Here is an 18,924-nt window from a genome sequence, read left to right on the forward strand (position 1 = left end):
TGGCCGGGGTCTGCTGCCTGCTGCTTGGCAGGCAGACGTGATGACCGTACGCTGGCCACCATATGCTTGCCCATTAGCTTAGAGCCATGCTGTAAAACTTGATGGTTCCAGCTTCTAGCTCTTGGCTCCAGAGGCCCATCTTTTTGCGCTTGACTGTCCGTCTAATTTCAGAGCCGCCGCTGGAGTCGCAGGCCTACGCAAGTTTGTCTTCCCCAAACGAGGGTTGATGTGTGCGGATGGCAGTTCCTTTAGTGTAAAGACCGCCTCTGGTTGTAGAGAAATGTGTCTTACAGCAGCAATACTGATGGATTTTTTTTTAAGTGCAGGGTTTGTGAGAAGTAAGTACTAAATAATTGTTTCTCCCTCCATTTCTCTCTCTGTTTTCACTCTAGTGTGGTCCTGAGTATCAAAATGGTCTGTTGCTTTTGCCAGAACTGAATGATATTGCAGCATTTTTAAATTTAAAACAAGAAACAAGTACTTGATCGCCATATTGTTACGAAGTGGGTTAATATGCCAGTCCCCCCATTTTTACTCTCTCTCTCACTCACTCACTCACTCACTCACTCACTCACTCACTCACTCACTCACTCACTCACACACACTCACACTCACACGTGGGCTTGCAACAAATGATTATTTTTTTATAGTCGATTAATCTGTAAATTATTTTCTCAGTTAATCGAGTAGATGTTTAAACAATGAAATGCCAGAAAATGGTCCTAGAACATGCCCTCAAAGCCCTTGTTTAGTCCACACGCCAAATATATTTAGCTTACTGTCAGAGGAGTAAAGGAGAAAAGTTTAAGGAGGTAAAATCCGATAATTTTAGATGGTTTCCTTAAAAGATGACAAACCGATTGACGATTACAAAGTCACCAGTCGTTGGTGATTTAATGTCATTATCGACAGCTAATCAATTAATTGTTGCAGCTCTCTCTCACAAACACACACACACACACACACACACACACACACACACACACACACACACTTTAACATTCCAGCATATTTCATATTTTCATATTCTGTGTTAAACCATAAAGGCCTTATTTTCTTTAATGGGGTTAAACACTCTCATCATGTAAACCTACTGGTAAGGCAAAACGGTAAACCTACCAGTCACCCCATTTTAAACCTGAGTGGTCTGCTAACAGAACACAAGTTCTATCAGCAGCTCTCTCAAGACTATCCTTTTGTACTGCCACATAGGCTGCCTTCACCTAATTGCCCCCTGTGCAGGCTCAGCAAACAAACCCACCCCAGACCTGCAGCTCTGGGCCCTCACCATTTGTGGTCCACTGAACAGGAACGGGGGTGGCGAGACGCTCCTCTAATGGCTCTGATACGAGATCACTTGAAAAGGTCAGGTGTGTGTGTGTGTGTGTGTGTGTTCGTTCTTGGGTCTCTGAAATGCACCTCTGTTCTTCGACCTGGATGCTATTTTGTTGGATTTTTGGCAATGGGTTGTGCCAAAACCCTTTCTGTCTGAACACCCATCCATGACTTGATGGAAGTGCCTCTCACCATCATAGGCTTGATTGGTCTGATCCAGCATTGCTACCTTGAACTTCACCTTAACAAAGGCTTTTAGAAATGTCAAACAGACTAAACACACTAATTATACGTACATCATTTGGGTCAACCCCCCTCCCATGTTTAATCAGTTTAGAAATAGCCAGGCTCAGTTAGACCTACAAACAGGCTCTACCTTCAAACCTGCGTAGCAATAATGTTTAGACTTTTTTTAGGCATGCTCATTCTAAATTGATTATTTATGTGTATGGTTCTTGACCGAAGCTTTTTTCCCAAAATGAATTAGATTGTTAGTCTGTTTGCCAGCCCACAGAGCCCCATTGTGAACCTGGAAATATTGTCAGTAAACATTACTTTAGTCAGTAAACATTACTTTAAACTGTTAATTTCAATGTTAATGTAGTTATATGGCTTAATAAATACTAATTTGTCACAATGAGATTTGTAGATTGGGTAAATATTTATGTTCACAGTTACTCTGAAGAGCAAGTATCAGTCATCCCTGCTCGTACATTGTAAGTGGTTCACATAAGCGTGTGTGTGTACAGACAACATTGGGCCATTGTCTCAAAGCCTTATTCCTTCACAATGACTGTTCTGTGGTGTTGCGTTTACCCAGCAGTATATGTTGTATCTGCTTCGCTCTAATCTAGGAGTGGATAAGTCTGTTATCCAGTAACACCAGGCATAGAGCCGAGCTTGCTCGCTCGCTCGCTCGCTCTCTCTCTAAGCGTTTCTTCAAAACAAAAGGGGAAGGTCATTTCTGTGTTTGTGAAAGTCAAGTATTGCTTGCAAAGGAACCAACATTCAAACGACCACCTTCAGGCTCGATCATACATACCCATGAAAGGCGAATTGCTCGTTGCAGTAATAAAGTGTTTTAGGTTTGACAAGTGCAGTCTTCAAACTGTTGTTATGAGTGGGCAGGGAGGCGGAGAGGGGAGGGGGGAGGCTTGCCCAATCTCCTGGCTTATTGATGGGCTATAGATGCCATAAACAGAAGCGGCCTGCATTTTGTTGGACACTTGAGAGGCATGCTCTGTATTTTCTCCACTAATAAAGACAAACAGCTTGCAGCTGTGCGTCTGTAGCATCTCTCAGGGGTTGTCATTCAGCAGTACTTTTCAAATGTAACGTTTGCATCACACCCCTCAGTCATGTCGTTCACATCTAAAGGAAAAGACAATTGAAAAGACAAAAAAGACTGGTTTGTGGTGGAGTTTTTCATGAGCGTATTCCACTGCTATCTGGAGCTCCGTGTGTTGTGGAGATGTTGCTTGTAGCACTCTCTCTTCCCATCATGATGTGTCTTTCTGTGAGGTTCATTAGAGGTCTGCTGGGCGAATGGTACTGGAGGGATTAGTGTTCCTCTAGCTCACAAATAACTCAAAAAAACTAGAGGTTTGAGATCAGTTTACTTAACCCTTTGCTGTGTGTGTGGCTGTGTGTCTGTGTGATTTTCTTCTAATCCGCTCTGCGATGCCTGTGGCAGTTAACTCCATCTCATCTCCGTCCTTTGTCAGGTGATTGAGTGCTGGTCACTGAGGAATAAGTCGGGTCAGCAGTGGCCTCCTCCCTCCCTCCTGCTCCCCAACAAGCTGTCAGTCACCGCCTCACCTGCGTGCAGCACAGGGGTCCCGTTGGGAGGGTTTTTATGGGGGGAAATTGGAGCCAGTAGATGACCTGGTCGCTTGGCGCTCCTGACGATGCTGTCACCAAGCATGTCCTTGCTGCCCAGGCCTCTGTCGCCATGGTTACCAAGGCTGTTCACTGAGCCGTGCCGCCTGAAGAAAGATTTTGTTGTTTTCCTTCCTTCTTTCTTCAATCATCTCTACTCTTCCCTATGTATCCACCCCCTTCTTTCTTCAGTTATCTCCTTCCTGTGTATCCATGCAAGGAACAGCTACAGGTAATAGAGGTTCCGCTGTGGATGAGTGACGCATAGCCAGAAAAGGCTCTTTTTTTTTAAGCAGGTGATGGTTTTTTGCATGGTGGACGAGATGGAACACTTGTTGCCATGTGTAATCCCATTCTAATGAATAATAGATGTCGAGACATCGATTTCAGTTGACCCTCTCTGATTGCCTCAGACAGACAGAAACACACACACACACACACACACACACAGAAGAGGAGAGAGGGAGAAAACATTTTGATACTGAGTGAATGACTGACATCCAGCCTTTAAATGACTGCAGTGGAGGTGTACAGTACACCCGAGCATTGCAGTTCATATCTCAAACTGAATGTCATTTTCTTGGCAGCATCCAAACGCATAAATCTTTTCACCAATACTTGCATAGTACCCGGTCATCTCCGCCAAGCTAAACGTGTGCAGTGTTAATCCATTCTCGCTCTCCGTGACATGACATTACGTTGGTTATTGTTCAGATGTGACAGGTAATTTTCTGCCTGGCTTTCCGAGGGCAATCTCCAGTTGCGTGACCGGTCTGTAATCTCCACGAAAGCCTGAGAGGAGAAGGGGAATGGAGAGTGGCTGCCTTATTACCCAAACGCTGAAAAACTGATACTGGCCACTCACCAGGAAATGGCCTTTGCAGCATAAAATATGCACCTTTTACCTATTAAATGGCCATTTAGCCGTGGTAGCACCTAAGCTCAGATATGAACTGGCCTGGGAAGTGTTTTATGCTAATGTAAAACCTGTCACAGTGCTCCTTCTGCCTGATTTCTGTCTTGGTCTTGTATTTAATTAATTGAGTACACATTTCCCAGTGAAAATGCTGTTTGGTATCCTCTGATCTATTGACTCTCCCAGAAGCCAGCTTTGTTTTATTGGTGGCATGGGGTCATGTTGGAGAAGGAGAAGTCACTGCTACAGCCACGAGGTCCAGTGTTCACAGGGTGGAGTTTTTTTTAAAAAGTGCTTTTCATGCCTTCATTGCTGCTTGCGCTTAGATGCTTGGTGGGAAAAATCTCTTCTAGTTAAGTCTGTTTCCCAGCCCGAGTTTCTCTGGTGGGTTCTGATGTACAGTCGGGACAGCCAGTGGAATGGCAGTACGGGAAGCCTGAATCCGGCCTGTGCTATGAAATACTGCGGGGCTTGTGATGTTGTCTGTGCTGCACCTGTGCCTAAATACTTGGAGCTTGCTGCTGAATGTAACTGGCACAGTTGGTAAACTTTCTGTTCACTGGTCTTTTGTTTAACTGACCTTTTGGGTTGACATTTTGCAACACCTCCAAGCTTTGTGTGTGTGTGTGTGTGTGTGTGTGTGTGTGTGTGTTCATATTATAAATCTGCCTCAGTCCACTACAGTGGTGTTGTCCCATTACATTGTGAATGTCTCTCTGACTGCAAATTCACTTCTGAGTTTAATCAGTGACTTGGATTGGCGTTGGATCATTAGCACTGAATTATAGTCTTTAAAGGTTCTCTCTCATTCCCCTGCTATTTTCTGCTGTGTAGATTGTGTAAGGAACATGCCAAACGTCTGAAACAAGCCACTTTAAGGGCCCCAGAATTCAGGTTTGGCTTGACTTAACAAGAGCGTTTCATCCTCACAGCGGTTAAAGTCTGTGTCTGTAATTGCAACTGAAAGATGGAGAGATGAATAAGCTATTTTTTTATAGTGAACATAGATCATATTAACCACTGTGTCATTGTGGATTTATAGTCATGTTAACAATGCAGTTTATGGTTTCAAGATGCAAATTTGAATACCCAATAACTAGTGGTGTCAACAATAATCGATTCGGCGATGCATTGCAATGCGGGGCATGCACGATTCAGCATCGATGCGGCAACGTGCCATAATTGAGTGGACAATAGTTGTGAAGTTTCAATTACTTCTGGGGGCATTTCCGGAGCAACGTTGTAATGACATGCGCAGTCTGTAGCTACATGCTAAGCGGCAGCACTAGCTAGCATAACAACAACAACACTAAAGAATCAAGATGACGGAGGGAGATGAACGCGATAGACGGGTAATTAAAAACGCACCCAATGCTTGGAAAGCGGACATCTGGGCACATTTCGGATTCTACGAAGTTAATGGGAAACTAGATAAGACGTACACGGTGTGTAAAACCTGTCACACTAAAATCAAGCACGTTGGCAATACAACTAACTTCATGAACCATGTCGATCGTTGGCATCCTGAGTTGACTTTGTTACTCTGTGCGCAGTATGTGCAGGGTAGGAATTTCACGATGGCCATCGTTGCCCCTTGAGTTGGTCGTGATGCCCCTCTGAAAATCAGAGGTTTACAGGCCACGGTGACCTTGGTGTCCCCTTCTTTCAATATTCTGTTTTGCGTCAGACTAATAACGACTTTTATTTATCCTATGGCCTGTTAAAATAAGCTTTCACAGCGCAAATTATTTTAGTCTTTTAAGAGCTTTTTCTCAGCTTTTAAACAATGTTAGCCGTTAATTGCTGTGGTGAACGGTTCATGAGAAAAGTAAGTAATATAATTCAATTTAATCATAAATTCTACTGAAGGTTCTGCGCCCATCTCCCTACCCGTTCATATCGGTGGGATACTTCACGAACCCTTCGTTCAACACATAACAAACCATATATCAGAATAAACAGCTGACCTTACCGAACAGAAAGGTGTAAAGCAGTCCCCTGTACAGTTAGCCGTTCCAGTGTAATCCAGTTTTGAATTTGCAGCAAATTTCGACATGCATGGATGTCTCCAAATTTGGGCTTTAAGTTTTACAATGTGTTTTTAAATTATTAAACTTGCAAAATGGCATATCCAATACCCTGTACCATTCAATTTTATTTTCTTTAATGATATTTATGTCAAAGATACAGGAGAGTGATAATACACACAGCAGCCAATAAAATCTGTTGTTCAATATCTGACTGCTTGTATTGCCTCATGACCTCAAAATTTGCCTTGTTGTGTGCAGTAGAATTTTGATGCATCGCAATGCATCGTAGAATCGAATTGAATCGAATCGAATTGTGAGGGCAGTGCCAATACACACCCCTACCAATAACTGTGATTGTGTCGTGCGCTGTGCCCGTTCTCTTTTACTGTCTTTTGGGGTTTCTGTGTGTCTCATGAAGAATTTCACTCGCAGGAAAACAAACACAGGTCAGCAGTCACAAGGCTCTGTAAAATTGCTGCTTTCTTTCCTGTGGTCAAGGTGACCGAGCTGGCATCTACAGTATTGCTTCAGACTGAGTGATTTAGATTAGATCATGGGCCGGGAGCAGAATGTGGGCTACTACACTCCCAAACAATCCTGTTTGCCCAGCTGCCATTGCTCATTTTACCCCTAGTTCATTTGGGGGTTTAGGCCTTAACAGTTCATTGTGTTTACTGTGATGAATGGGACTGTCAAATGAAGATCTCCGTAATGAGGTGGGAGAGTGGAACAGCTCCTCTTGCTCCCATACCTGGTACAAAGTGCCAGTGAGCTCAGGCACTCTGCCATATACTAATCTCTCATCACGATTGACTTCAAGCAGATTAGAGTGGTTTATTCACTTTACAGTCTTCTTTTAGCAAGTGCTAACCCTCCTGGTTGCTTGAGTGTTACCCCCCCCCCCCCCCCCCCCCAAAATCCTATGCCTCATGGCTTTGATGTACTGCCAGGTTTGCCCACCCCCTTCCAACCATTCTTGTTCTGTTCTTGTTCAAGCAATATGAGATGTGTGTTAAAATCATAGAATGGAAATAAAGTATAGCTGCCTCTGTAGTCATCTGATTTCTAATTGGCTTAAAATTGAAGAGATTTCTTTTAACTCTTCCATTTACTTTTTTGATATGTTTTTTAAGTCAGATTTGAGTCAACAATGACCCCTAAGTATTTAAAATCATCTACTACTTGAAGTTTTTGACCCTTAACAACTATGTCAGGCTGTTCCGTAGTGCTTTTTCGTGAAGAAAAGTACATGCAAACTGTTTTTGAAGTGTTTAATGTTAAACAAGAGTAATCCAGCCAGTTGACTATTTTGTTCATTGCTCCTGTGAGTTTGTATGCAGCTTGTTGTTTTGTCTTTGCATGAACATAGATAACTGTGTCATCAGCATACATTTGGATGTTAATGCCTGGGCATACTGAAGGAAGATCATTAATATATATACTGAACAATAGTGGACCTAGGATTGAACCTTGAGGCACCCCTACTGAACATATATTTTCTTTGGAAAATGTGCCATTGATTTTAGTGCAATTCTTCCTTCTCATCAAGTATGATGTAAACCACTTGATTGTGTCAGCTGAGATGTTATGAGTGGATAGTTTAGAAACTAAAACATTGTGGTTTACGATGTCAAAGGCTTTCTTCAGATCCAGAAATATTGCTCCAACCACTCCCCCATTGTCTAAATTGGATTTCAGTTCTTCCACAAGGTAGCATAAAGCGGTATCTGTGGAGTGATTTGACCTGAACCCAAATTGCATTGCATGCAGTGAAAAATGACATGAATTGAGATGGGCAGTGAGTTGGTTTGCTACAACCCTCTCAACTACCTTAGAGATAATTGGGAGTATACTTATGGGCCTGTAATTTGCCACATCAGTAGGGTCCCCAGCCTTGAATATAGGTATTATCACAGCTGTTTTCCAAACATCAGGAAACATATTGACCAGGTGTGTGATGGGTGTACATAGTGCTTTGGCATTACACTTGAAGAGGGAGGCATCTAGTCCATAAACATCCTGAGTCTTAGAGCCTTTGAGATTGGTCAAGATTTTGGTTATCTCCTTCATTTGTCTCTTTAAAACTAAAAACTGGGTATTCGTAGTTAGGTGGAGTGATGAGCATGGTTCTATCACCAAAAGTTGTTGCTAACTGCTCAACGGACTCCTTAAAAAAAGTATTAAAAGCCAATGCTATTTCATTGCTTTCTCTAGAAATGCTTCCATTAATGCTTAACTAAAGGCTGGTTTCCTTTCCCTACTTTCTTTGACGTTGTATTTAGGTGTTTCCATATTTGTTGGCCATTACCTCTGGTGGAGAGACCTGACGGTTAACTCTTCGATTGTGACTCTCCGGCACCGGGGAGGATGATGTGTCGGGAGCCGATTTGGCATGACAAGGAAGCTGTTAGCCACTGAGCTCCTGGTAAGCTCAGCTTAGTGGTCTTATGGCCACAGCAGGGGACAAATGAATCAACGGCAAAATACATGTAGAAAGAGGCTGGTTCTATCATGGCTCCCCGAGCGAAGGCGTTAGAAACCTCATCAGGTGCATGTCAAATATATTTAGTGGATTTTCGGCTGAGCTCAAGTTGCCGTTTGTTGTTAGGGAGGACCCTTGTTGGCTGAGTTGGGGCTTTGGCAGGCAGTTACCAATACAGTGCAGCTTGTGAGTCTGAACAAGATGCCTACCACAGTGAAGCCCTTTGTTTTGGCGGCCCAGTCTGTAAATGCCATTTGCATTGATTTGATTAAGGCCCCCATACAGTCCCATTAAGTCAGTGTTTCTGAAGGACTGGGGTCAATGGCATGTGTTCTAATGCTGAGTCCATGCCAGTATGGCTTTGGAGTCATCAGGAGCCCAGCTGTAATCAATTGAGTCCCAGGGCTGGGTCACTACTTCTGACATGACAAGCTTTGGATGGACATTATTTTTTTTTGCGTTTATTTATTTGTTGCTAATGTCAGTTTCCCCACTCTGGTTATTGGCGCTCCCCCCCCCCCCCCCCCCCCCCCCCCCAGGAATTCAGTGGAGAGACTACTCCAGGCCGAAGTCTGAGTTCTTCTGGAAAGGATTTGACTATAGTGCAGTATTTGTAATACCCACCTCCTCCCAAAACACAAAATGCAGTACAAAATGAGTAATAGTTTCATTAGAGAACCCTGTTTTCATTTTCTTTTCTTTTTTTAAATCTACCTGGTATTTATTTTCCTCTACTATTAGGCTACCTAAAATGGTATCCAGTCACTCCATTTGGGTCAGTCCCTGGTCCACTCTTTGTCAGCTTTCACAGATTAACAAGCACCTAAGGGAGGGGCCCTGGTGGCTAGAGACCCAAGAAGTGACCCGTCACCACAAGAGAGCAGGACCTCCGCTAGATCTGCTGATGGGTGATGTCAGTCATGCTGGACGCACTGGGCGTAATTATCCATCCTGCCTGGTCTGGCAGAGGGCCAACAGTGACCACTACCCCTCTATGGGCTTACGCCTGGACCAGGTGGTCCTCATTACAGCTTGCAAGCTAGCACAGCATAGCACCCCCTGGGCAGTATGCTAATTATTAGAGGTTGTTTTCTCTCTTCTCCCTCATTTTTACTTGCAGGTCAATGAGGCAGCTCAAAAATTAGGTCATTTTTAATTAAAATAAATGTTTGGAAGCAATGGTGATGGTGTTGCAATTGGGAATTCTGTGGGGGTGTAGGTGGGGAAGGGTAGGGTAGCACAGTAGAGGTGGATATTGAACAGATTGGTGCAATCATCCATTCATCCATCTATTAGAAGTGTTTTTAATTTTTTTTTTTGTTTTGTTGTCCGAGTGAACAAAAAGACAAACAAGGTGGTGATGTAAAAACAAGGCTCATTTGTCCAAAACGGTTTAATAAAGGCAAAGCATGAGTGTCTTGAGGCTTACTTGTGTGTAATTCCAGGTTGTTAGCAGTCGGTTTCTCCAGGCTAAAATGTGCGGGAAGAGAAACCTGGCAGGCTCATGTTTTAAAAATAGTTCCATTGCACCTCTGCAGATCAGATAGTCTTCTCCCTTTCTCTCTGACCGAGTGCTGGTCCTTGTGGACGCAGAGCCACATTCCTAAATGATTCGGCAGAAATGTATGTGCTCTGCATTTTTCTGTGTGTACGTTAGCCGGGGGAGGGGGCCCTGGCTGTAACCTTTTTTTTAAAAGAGAGATTGTTGCATAGCACTCGAATGGTGCTAGCATCTGCCTTGAGGAGTATAGAATTTGTTTTATTCTGTACAGTCACCGAATCAGAATCAGATTTGCATTGGGCTATGGCCCCATAGGCTATGGGTTTCTGTCATTCTGAGCTGCACTGATGGATAGGTGTACCTTTTTATTCCAGCATTATTAGCCTTCTTGTCTTGTTGAGTTTATTTTTAGGTGGCTATCAATGCATGGCCTATCTACTGTACACTAATACAAGGACTTCCACTATGAGGACTCCTTTATGCCTGTCTGGAAAAAGCCAGATGAATTTGGAGTAAGTCTGGTCTAGATTATGGCTCTGATGTAGCCCTGATCATATGTTTGATGTTGTCTCTGTACATTCTTATGGTCCCCATAAGTTCATGTGCCGTTGAAACGGTGTAAAAAGGCGACCCATCAGGCCAGCACTATAACTCCGAGCGTGGTAAACAAAATTTATGGTCGGATTTATAATCGGATATTTCAGGCAGTAAATGCTCCCGTTAAGAACCAAACCAGATTTTGTTCAAATCTACACACCTATGGCTACTGAAAAATGTAAGGTTCATTTAGCAAATGTTATTTTGGTGATAATTGGGGGCGTTACGATATATTTTTTTAGTTTTGTTTCAACTTTCGTGGAGTAAATATGTATTACTCCTTTCTGGCCAAACTTCACAGATTTCAAGTCTAGCCTACATCGAGTTTGAACAGAGAGAATAGAAAAGTGTTACGATTCTGCCGGTTCTTCCCTACTCACATAGTAGGCTAAACACAAATGGAATGTTGTAAAATTGCGCTCCCCAACACACACGTGAAAGGTCGGGTTTAGAAAACCTTGAATCCATGTCATAAGATGGTCCCCCACATAACACATCACAACATTACACACTATGTGCACACATGTGCAGGCCAATTTTTAACGGATTTTCTTTTTGTTTTTTTGCGGTGATGACTGTGATGAGCTCAGGAGTCATTTGACCACGGTATTGCAGTAATACGGTTACTGTCCCAACCCCTAACACTTGCACAGGTCTTAACCAAATCTTTTTAGCTTTGCTGTGCTTTTTTTGTGTGAACACACAAACTCAAAACAGTGATGTCAGGAAGCCAGTTAGGAAAATGTAGGACATAAGATGGGCATAGTGGTTAAGAAAAGGAAATGGATGGGGAATTAAGAATGGATGTCTTTGAAAGGGGGGTCTTTGAATGTTAGACCTCATGCCCTCCAGGTTGTCCTGTAGGCCCTGTGGTCATTTGTTCAGCAATTCAAGTCATTTTAGAGCATTGCACTATGTGTCGTATCCTCTCAGCACCAGGTTGGTCAAACTGCACAAAACTAGATCCATGTGAGACATGTTAAAGAATTCCATTTAAGACTTATTTAAAATGTCCCGTGGTTTGAGAAACACTGGGACCAGGGCTTCTGCAATCTAAATTCAAAAACTGCTGAGGTGGTCATTACCTGTGGCTACCCTTGACCAAACACTGATAAAAACCCCTCTATCAGTGTAGTTAATATTTGAGCTAAAACCAGATGTTGGGTGGGTGTTTGTTTAGCACTGATTTTACTTGGAATTACATGTTGGGGTAATTCGTTTGTGGTTTGTGTATTCGAGTAACCACATCAGTTTAATATGCTGCAGATTCCAGGAATTGTTTCAAATGCGATCCTATTGCCCGCCCAGCAAGGCTTTTTCTGCCTTTTTGAAGGCTATTGTTGGACATTATGTACATACTGAAAGCCACAAGGATCTATGCATATGGCAAGGGTGGGTTGGTGACCTTTTTACGGCAATCTGCAATCAGGTTTGAAACTCTATCATGTTATTTCATATAGGCCCCGTTGTTTGACTAGTCTTCAAAGATTTGTATGAATCTCAAGGACGAAAAGTCATCACTCAAAGCTTCCAAAACATGTTTAGCAAATAGCCCAATCCACATTGTTCTGGGATTACAAACACTTGGAAGAAGTGCCATCATTTTTCAGAGCAGTGTCTTGGTGCATCGAGCCATCTGGTTTTGACAAGATCCGGACTTGGGAGAGATGATGATGGGTGGCAGACGTTTCCATCCGTCATATGGTTACGTTGAACCAAATGACTCCAGCAATTAGTCATCATCCTCTACCTGCTGTTCTGTGATTAGGCTCTACCTTGTATGGTTATGATTGCAGCATATGTTTTGACAAAACTCATTCAAGGTTGATTATTTTTCTTACTATTATTTTTTTTTTCCCTAAAAGCTGACGCCTATACGTGGAGAACCTACCCTTTGAGACAAGTAAATAATGCTGGTGGTAGTATTACGAGATATTTGGAGGCTTTGTTGGTTGTGTTGGCTCCAGTTTAAGGCTTAGACTTTCACATGACGTCATCTACATTTGACCATGATTAAGTTGTGCAAGTTCTTTAGTCCTTAATCCTAATAGTCCTTTATACATGTCTTTTTATAGGCATGATGGTAAGATATTTTTCTCCTGGTTAACCTGTTTCAGGTACTTTTTGATGGCGACTTGTTTTTCTTGTCGCGCATCGGTCGCCGTTGTGGTTGTCGTGGGTCATGACCAGTACCACGGGGTGCACTGACTGTTTACTTGAGTGAACACAAACAACAGTATGATGAACTTCCACCTTCTGTCTTTGTTGGGCCTTTGTTGGGCCTCTCTCTCCTTTTTTTTTTCTTTTCTTTTACACAGCTGAGAGGCCATGATTGAATAAGGGGCTCGGAGTCAGTCATGCCAATCAACTCTCAGCTTCGTGACGCTATCGTGATATGACCTTTTCACGAAGCGCTCTCGCCAGCATTTGGAAGACCTTTTCAGAAGTCCACCAGGAGCGGTGTAAAGTGCCGAGATGGGCATAGGAAGGCGCAAGGCAATAGGGGCGAAATTGAAAGGTATTAGATTTCCGTTCGGGTGATGCAGGTGGCTGAACTTTAGCAGTAAAGCTTGAAAAGAGGCTCCCCTGTGAAAGTGAGAACAAGTAATCGTCACCGTTTGACGTCAGCAGACTTGATTTCTAGGGAAACCTTCTCATGCTCCTTCCTACATGTCTTTTTGGAGTGCATGCTGGTCTACTGTTTTCATCATGATGAGGATGATGAGGATGATGGAAGAAGAAATGGTCCTCTAGTTTGGTTCTTGCAATCAGAAATTCAACAGCGTACCCGGTTGACACAGTCTGCATTGGTTTTATTTTGGTTGGTCTGTGTGCATGAAGCACATGTCCCACTTTCTGTATCTGTGTGCATGAAGCACATGTCCCACTTTCGGTATTCCTGCCCAGCCATGCAGAAGAATCCAAGCAGAGCACTTGGGCTGAGGCCAGCCTCCCTTAGTTTTTGCCAAATGTCAGAGGCAGTGACTTCATATTACCGTGAAACATTTTTGTTGTCCAACCTTCTGCTTTGGTGATTGGGGAGCTCACAACCCCACGGCCCTTACTGGTGGCAAGCCAGGTGTTTGTCTTACCAGCAACTCATAATTGTTTGGCAAACTGAATGGTTTCTTTACCATATTGAACGCTGACATAACCTGGCACGTTTGAAATATCTTTGATGGGAGAAGGTAAACCAGAACCAGAAATGATTTTTTTTTTTTTTTTTTTGTTTCTTTTTTAAAGCACAGCTTTTGTTCTGGTCTTTATAGCTAGGCTACTCTTTTTTTCTACTTTGTCACACCTGAGATAGAGAAAACTAATTTGTTCCACTTTGAGGTGATCAGTAATAATGAAAGGATAAAGTCTTCACGTCATCTTGCTGGAACTGGATTAATATTCAACCTGACTTCACCATGCTGGATGCCATGAGTGCAGTTCAGAGCAAATTGTGTGACATCCTATCTCCTCAATCTGCCAGGCTCATACATATTTGAACGGCTTTTAGTCTCTTAATAGGTTGTGTCTAAAACCTGAAGTAGAGAATAGCATTAAACGGAACTGAGACGTTGCTTCTTTAATGTCAGAGTTCCAAACACAACCTAGAGCCCCTTGGCAAACAAACATGCACAGAGCCAAATAGACACTTCTTTTTATTTTACCCTTGGGTAGTCTGAAACACAAACTCGACATGGCCAAAACCAGCATGCCTGACACCTCCATGTTGCTCATTTTTCACCACCCTTTTTTAAAAACCTAATGCCACCCACCTCATTGATCTGAATTATTATTTTGCACTAGAAATGACCGATAAACGTTTATGTTTTACTTAAGTTTCTGACAAACGGGTCAGGGAATGCGTTGAGATGGATGGCCTTATGGATGACTGCTAATTGGGTCTCTTGTGTGGTGATGCGGTGGAGGGCAGTGCTCGTCAGTGGATGTCCAACTGTCTCTCTGCTATGTCTGCCCTGAGAGGGGATGCTGGCCTGGGAGGACATGGGGGGGCAGCTGCCGCCCCAGCTGGAGGGCCACATGCGAGGTCACATGAAGCGGGGGGGGGGGGGGGGGGGGGGGTGACCATGTGGAGGAGAGGAAATGAAATGTAAAGAGAGGGGAGTGGATGGACGCTTGTCTTCTGCTGCAGGACCCTCTCTCTTGCACTTGCATCCAGCTCTGGATAGACTCTTAGCACACAGATTAGTGACCCAAAGGAGGAGACGAGCGCTGCTTTTCTTGCATTCCTACCCACACAGGGCACTTGCTTGAGTATAGAAACGCAAATGCATCCACGCCTGATCTCACGTGCACTTTCTCTCTGAGCTCTTTGACACTTCTCTTCTGTCACTCTTTGGGTCTCTGTGTCAGCTTTTTTACGTCCTTCACTGTATCTCTTTATGCATCTGTCCCTCTTCCTCTTCCTCTCCTCTCCTCTGTTCCGTCCCTCTGTGAGTGCAGCAGGGCATCACCAGAACGTTGCACACTGGGATGGAGCCACTCCTGTTGTCCTGTCGACGTAATTTCAGGCATGAGTCTGACATTTGGCTGTCGACCCTCTGGCAAAAGAATCCCTGAGTCAGTGGCTTAGCAATGACATGATCACTAATGATTTGACGGGGTCATGAGTGGGTCAGGTGGATGCAGAGTTTGGTGTGTGTGTGTGTGTGTGTGTGTGTGTGTGTGTGTGCGCAGTAGGGTGTGGCGGCCGCGGCTTAGGTTGGGCGTGCTAAGCGTAATCTGGACGACAGCCGTGAAGCCAGATCTCATGCCCTGGTGACTGTGACGGAGGCAGAGGAAAGCGATTTCACAGTGATCAGCCCTCTGCTCCCCTAATGAGCTGCACTCTTGCTCTTGCACATCACCCTCTGTTCCGCTCTCCCAATAATAACCGACGCAAATAGGGCCTTGTATTATCACATTCTGTAGCATGCACTTTAAACAAGGAAATGATGACATTATAGGCCTAATACTTATTAGATACTCAGGATGGCACTCTTGGATCCCCTAGGGATCAATAAAGTATCTATCTATCTATCTATTGATGCTTGATTATTGTTGTTTTGAGGAAGTTTTATGTGGAATATTTGTGGCCGACTAGAACTATTTTAGTTGAGAATTTCTGGACCCGAAAGTTGTGCTTGGAGAGCTTGGGTGTGACTTGGAAGAATGCTGTCCACCCTGTCCAGGCTTTCCCTGTGTATGTACTGCTAACCTTGGCAAAGGGCTTTCCTGTTGATTTACTATAAATCACGTTGAGCGCCACGGCTCGCTCTCCGGGGCCGGTCGTAACCAGTCGCTTGTCCTGTTTGGTGCTGTTGTCAGCGCGGCCATATTTCCCAGCATGTGTTGTGGGTGCAGGCCTCATGAACAAATGGCTGGCTGGTGGGTGCCAATGCCTCCTGGAGTCTGAAGAGAGGTCGCTGCCTTTGTCTTGGCTAGGGGGCTGTTGTGTACTTTCGCTCTTGAAGAGGGGGGGGGGGGGGGGAAGAGAGAAATTTCCCTCAGCCACCACGAATCGCTTTGCCGCTTGTTTATGCCAATTCCTCCGCAGATTATTCATTAAAAACAAATGCTGTTCTCCTTGGCCGTCAAAGCACTGATGTAACCGCAAGCAGTTAGTCCCAGCGCATCCAAATTTTAAGGATCAGCTTCTATTTCTCATCTGCTCTGACTGTGCAACTTGTTGTAATTCTCTTGTTTGATGGAGGAGTACCTGCCAGGTCATCTGATTCTCTCTGCTGACTTAATATGATAACATTGTAAAAAGCTGCATGCCTTTGTGTAATATCTTTTTCCTTTAATACCCATCTCCAGAGTTGGAAGACAAACGGTAAACTTTAGAAGGGTTTGGATAATAAAAAAAATGTAGGTGAATTGGCTGCTGCTTCTAGGGTGCAGGATGAAGACATTTAAGACATTTCTAGAGCGTTCAGAGGGAGAAGGCTCAGGCAACCAGGCATGCGCTCTGTCGGTGAACAGGGATAATTGTTTCATCAGAGTACAAGGCTTCTCCATCTCCTGCTCCGAGGCATTTCCTTACTCCCCAAGACCAAAACACGGTCGGGAGTCTACCTTAGTGTGCCCTCCCAAACACACCTCTTTGAGATGTACCCTGTGTCATACAACAGGCTATGAAGAAGACATTCTTTCCAGAAGCTAAAGCGTTTATTGAGAGCTGGGGCGTGTAGTCAAGTCAAGTCAAGTCAAGTTTATTTATATAGCACATTTCATACACAGAGGTCATTCAATGTGCTTTACATAAACAAAACCAAACGATAATAACAAATAAAAGCATAGAAGGGCAATATAGTCAAAGAATAGTTAAAAGGTAAAGATCATAATAAAAAGAAAACATAAAACACAAGGTAAAATCATTTAAAAATAAAGAATAATTAGTAAGCAAAAACAAAGGCAAAAGTAGTAAAAAAAGTAATAAAAGACAAAGTAGAATAATTATCGAGGCAGATTCAGAATTTGTAACTCGGCACAGTTAGCAGAAAGCGTCTGAGAACAGTTTGGTCTTAAGTCTAGATTTAAAACTGGCTACAGTTGGGGCCTTTTTAATGTCATCCGAAAGTTGGTTCCACAGCTGAGCCGCATAGCAGCTAAAAGCTGCTTCACCATGTTTAGTTCTAACTGTAGGTTTTACTAGCAGGTTTTTCACCTGGGACCTGAGAGGACGAGAAGGTGTGTACTGCTGAAGCATGTCTGACAAGTATTTAGGTCCTGCTCCATTTACTGATTTATAAACAAGCAATAGTGCTTTAAAGTCAATTCTGTGACTTACTGGAAGCCAGTGCAAGGACTTAAGAATTGGAGTAATGTGGTCAGTTCTTTTAGTTTTTGTTAGAGTCCTAGCTGCTGCATTTTGTATCACCTGAAGCTGTTTAATAGTCTTTTTAGGAAGGCCTGTGAACAGTCCATTGCAGTAATCAACCCTGCTGGAGATAAATGCATGAATGAGTTTTTCTAAGTCATGTTTTGACATCAGCCCTCTGAGTTTGACAATATTTTTGAGGTGGTAAAAAGCTGATTTAGTTATCGCTTTCATGTGGCTGTTGAAATTTAGATCACTGTCAATTAATACACCAAGATTTTTTACAGTATCCTTTGCCTTCAACCCTTTTGTGTCAAGGAGAGTGGCAACCCTAAGTCTTTCCTCATTTTTACCAAATATAATTACTTCAGTTTTTTCTTTGTTCAGCTGAAGAAAATTTTGAGACATCCAGGTGTTGATTTGTTCTATACACTGACACATAGATTCAAGAGGACCATAGTTGTTTGGTGATAGAGCTAAGTAAATTTGTGTGTCATCTGCATAGCTATGATATGAAATCAAATTATTTTGAATGTGTAGTGGTGTAGAACCCTCAGTCCAATCACTCCGGTCGTTTTGCACTGCGGTTTCTGTCTCCCAGGTGAGTTACGCTCGTGAAGCGTAACAGGATTCAGAGTAGGCCCAGGGATTGTGTTTAATGTGCATCTCTGCTATAATAATGTCAGGTTCCCCAATGTCAGTTCCCTGAACCCAGAAGGTGCGTTTGTGTCAGAATTTGTTGAGCCTTAGCCCTCTGCTCCCGAGACCTTGCTCTCTGGTCGGCAATCCAATCGATTGTATTGTTTGTGTGTGTGGGGGTGTGTGATTTACTGTGCTCATGAGTGTGTTTTGACTCTTGTCTGCAGGATGACTGGAGGGACGCGGATGCACAGGCACAGAGCAACGCAGATGACAAATCCCAAGGGTTGGAAACCCTCCCACCAGGTACATGCGCGCACACACACACATCTTTATTCATGTCCACAGAGCAAAGCAGCCACGCACGGGGCACACACACTCATCTTAGGAACACATCTGTTACTCACAATGCACAAATATTCACACACACCCCCACATGCAAATCCTGAAATAATACACCCTCCCCAATACACCCAATCATTCCCCATTTAATACATGAACTCACACATACAGCCAATAAAACATATCTGGTAGCTTATTCATCCTCCATTCATATGTCACACATTTTCTGTCTCTCTCTTTCTCAAACACTTACGCACACACACATGCACACACACTAATCTGTAATCTTCACCCTTCTGGCCAACTGTAAAAGCTAGTGTTGTGCTGTTCTGTTGCGCAAGCTCATGCTCAAACCTTCATATCAGCTGTTCAGCTGCGTCAGCCTCCGGC

At 43.5% G+C, this 18,924-nt stretch overlaps 1 protein-coding gene across 2 annotated transcripts in view; it reads left to right on the plus strand.

Annotated features, from left to right (window-relative positions):
- The window catches only part of galnt2 (UDP-N-acetyl-alpha-D-galactosamine:polypeptide N-acetylgalactosaminyltransferase 2), a 78,754-nt gene that overhangs the window by 22,932 nt on the left and 36,898 nt on the right, over positions 1-18,924 (plus strand). For both annotated transcript variants that reach the window (XM_042065813.1, XM_042065814.1), the window contains exon 2: positions 18,420-18,498. In XM_042065813.1, the coding sequence (XP_041921747.1) occupies positions 18,420-18,498 (79 nt within the window). The remainder of the gene's footprint in view (positions 1-18,419; positions 18,499-18,924) is intronic.

The sequence above is a fragment of the Alosa sapidissima genome, chromosome 16 (assembly GCF_018492685.1).
Source record: "Alosa sapidissima isolate fAloSap1 chromosome 16, fAloSap1.pri, whole genome shotgun sequence".
Lineage (NCBI taxonomy): Eukaryota > Metazoa > Chordata > Actinopteri > Clupeiformes > Clupeidae > Alosa > Alosa sapidissima.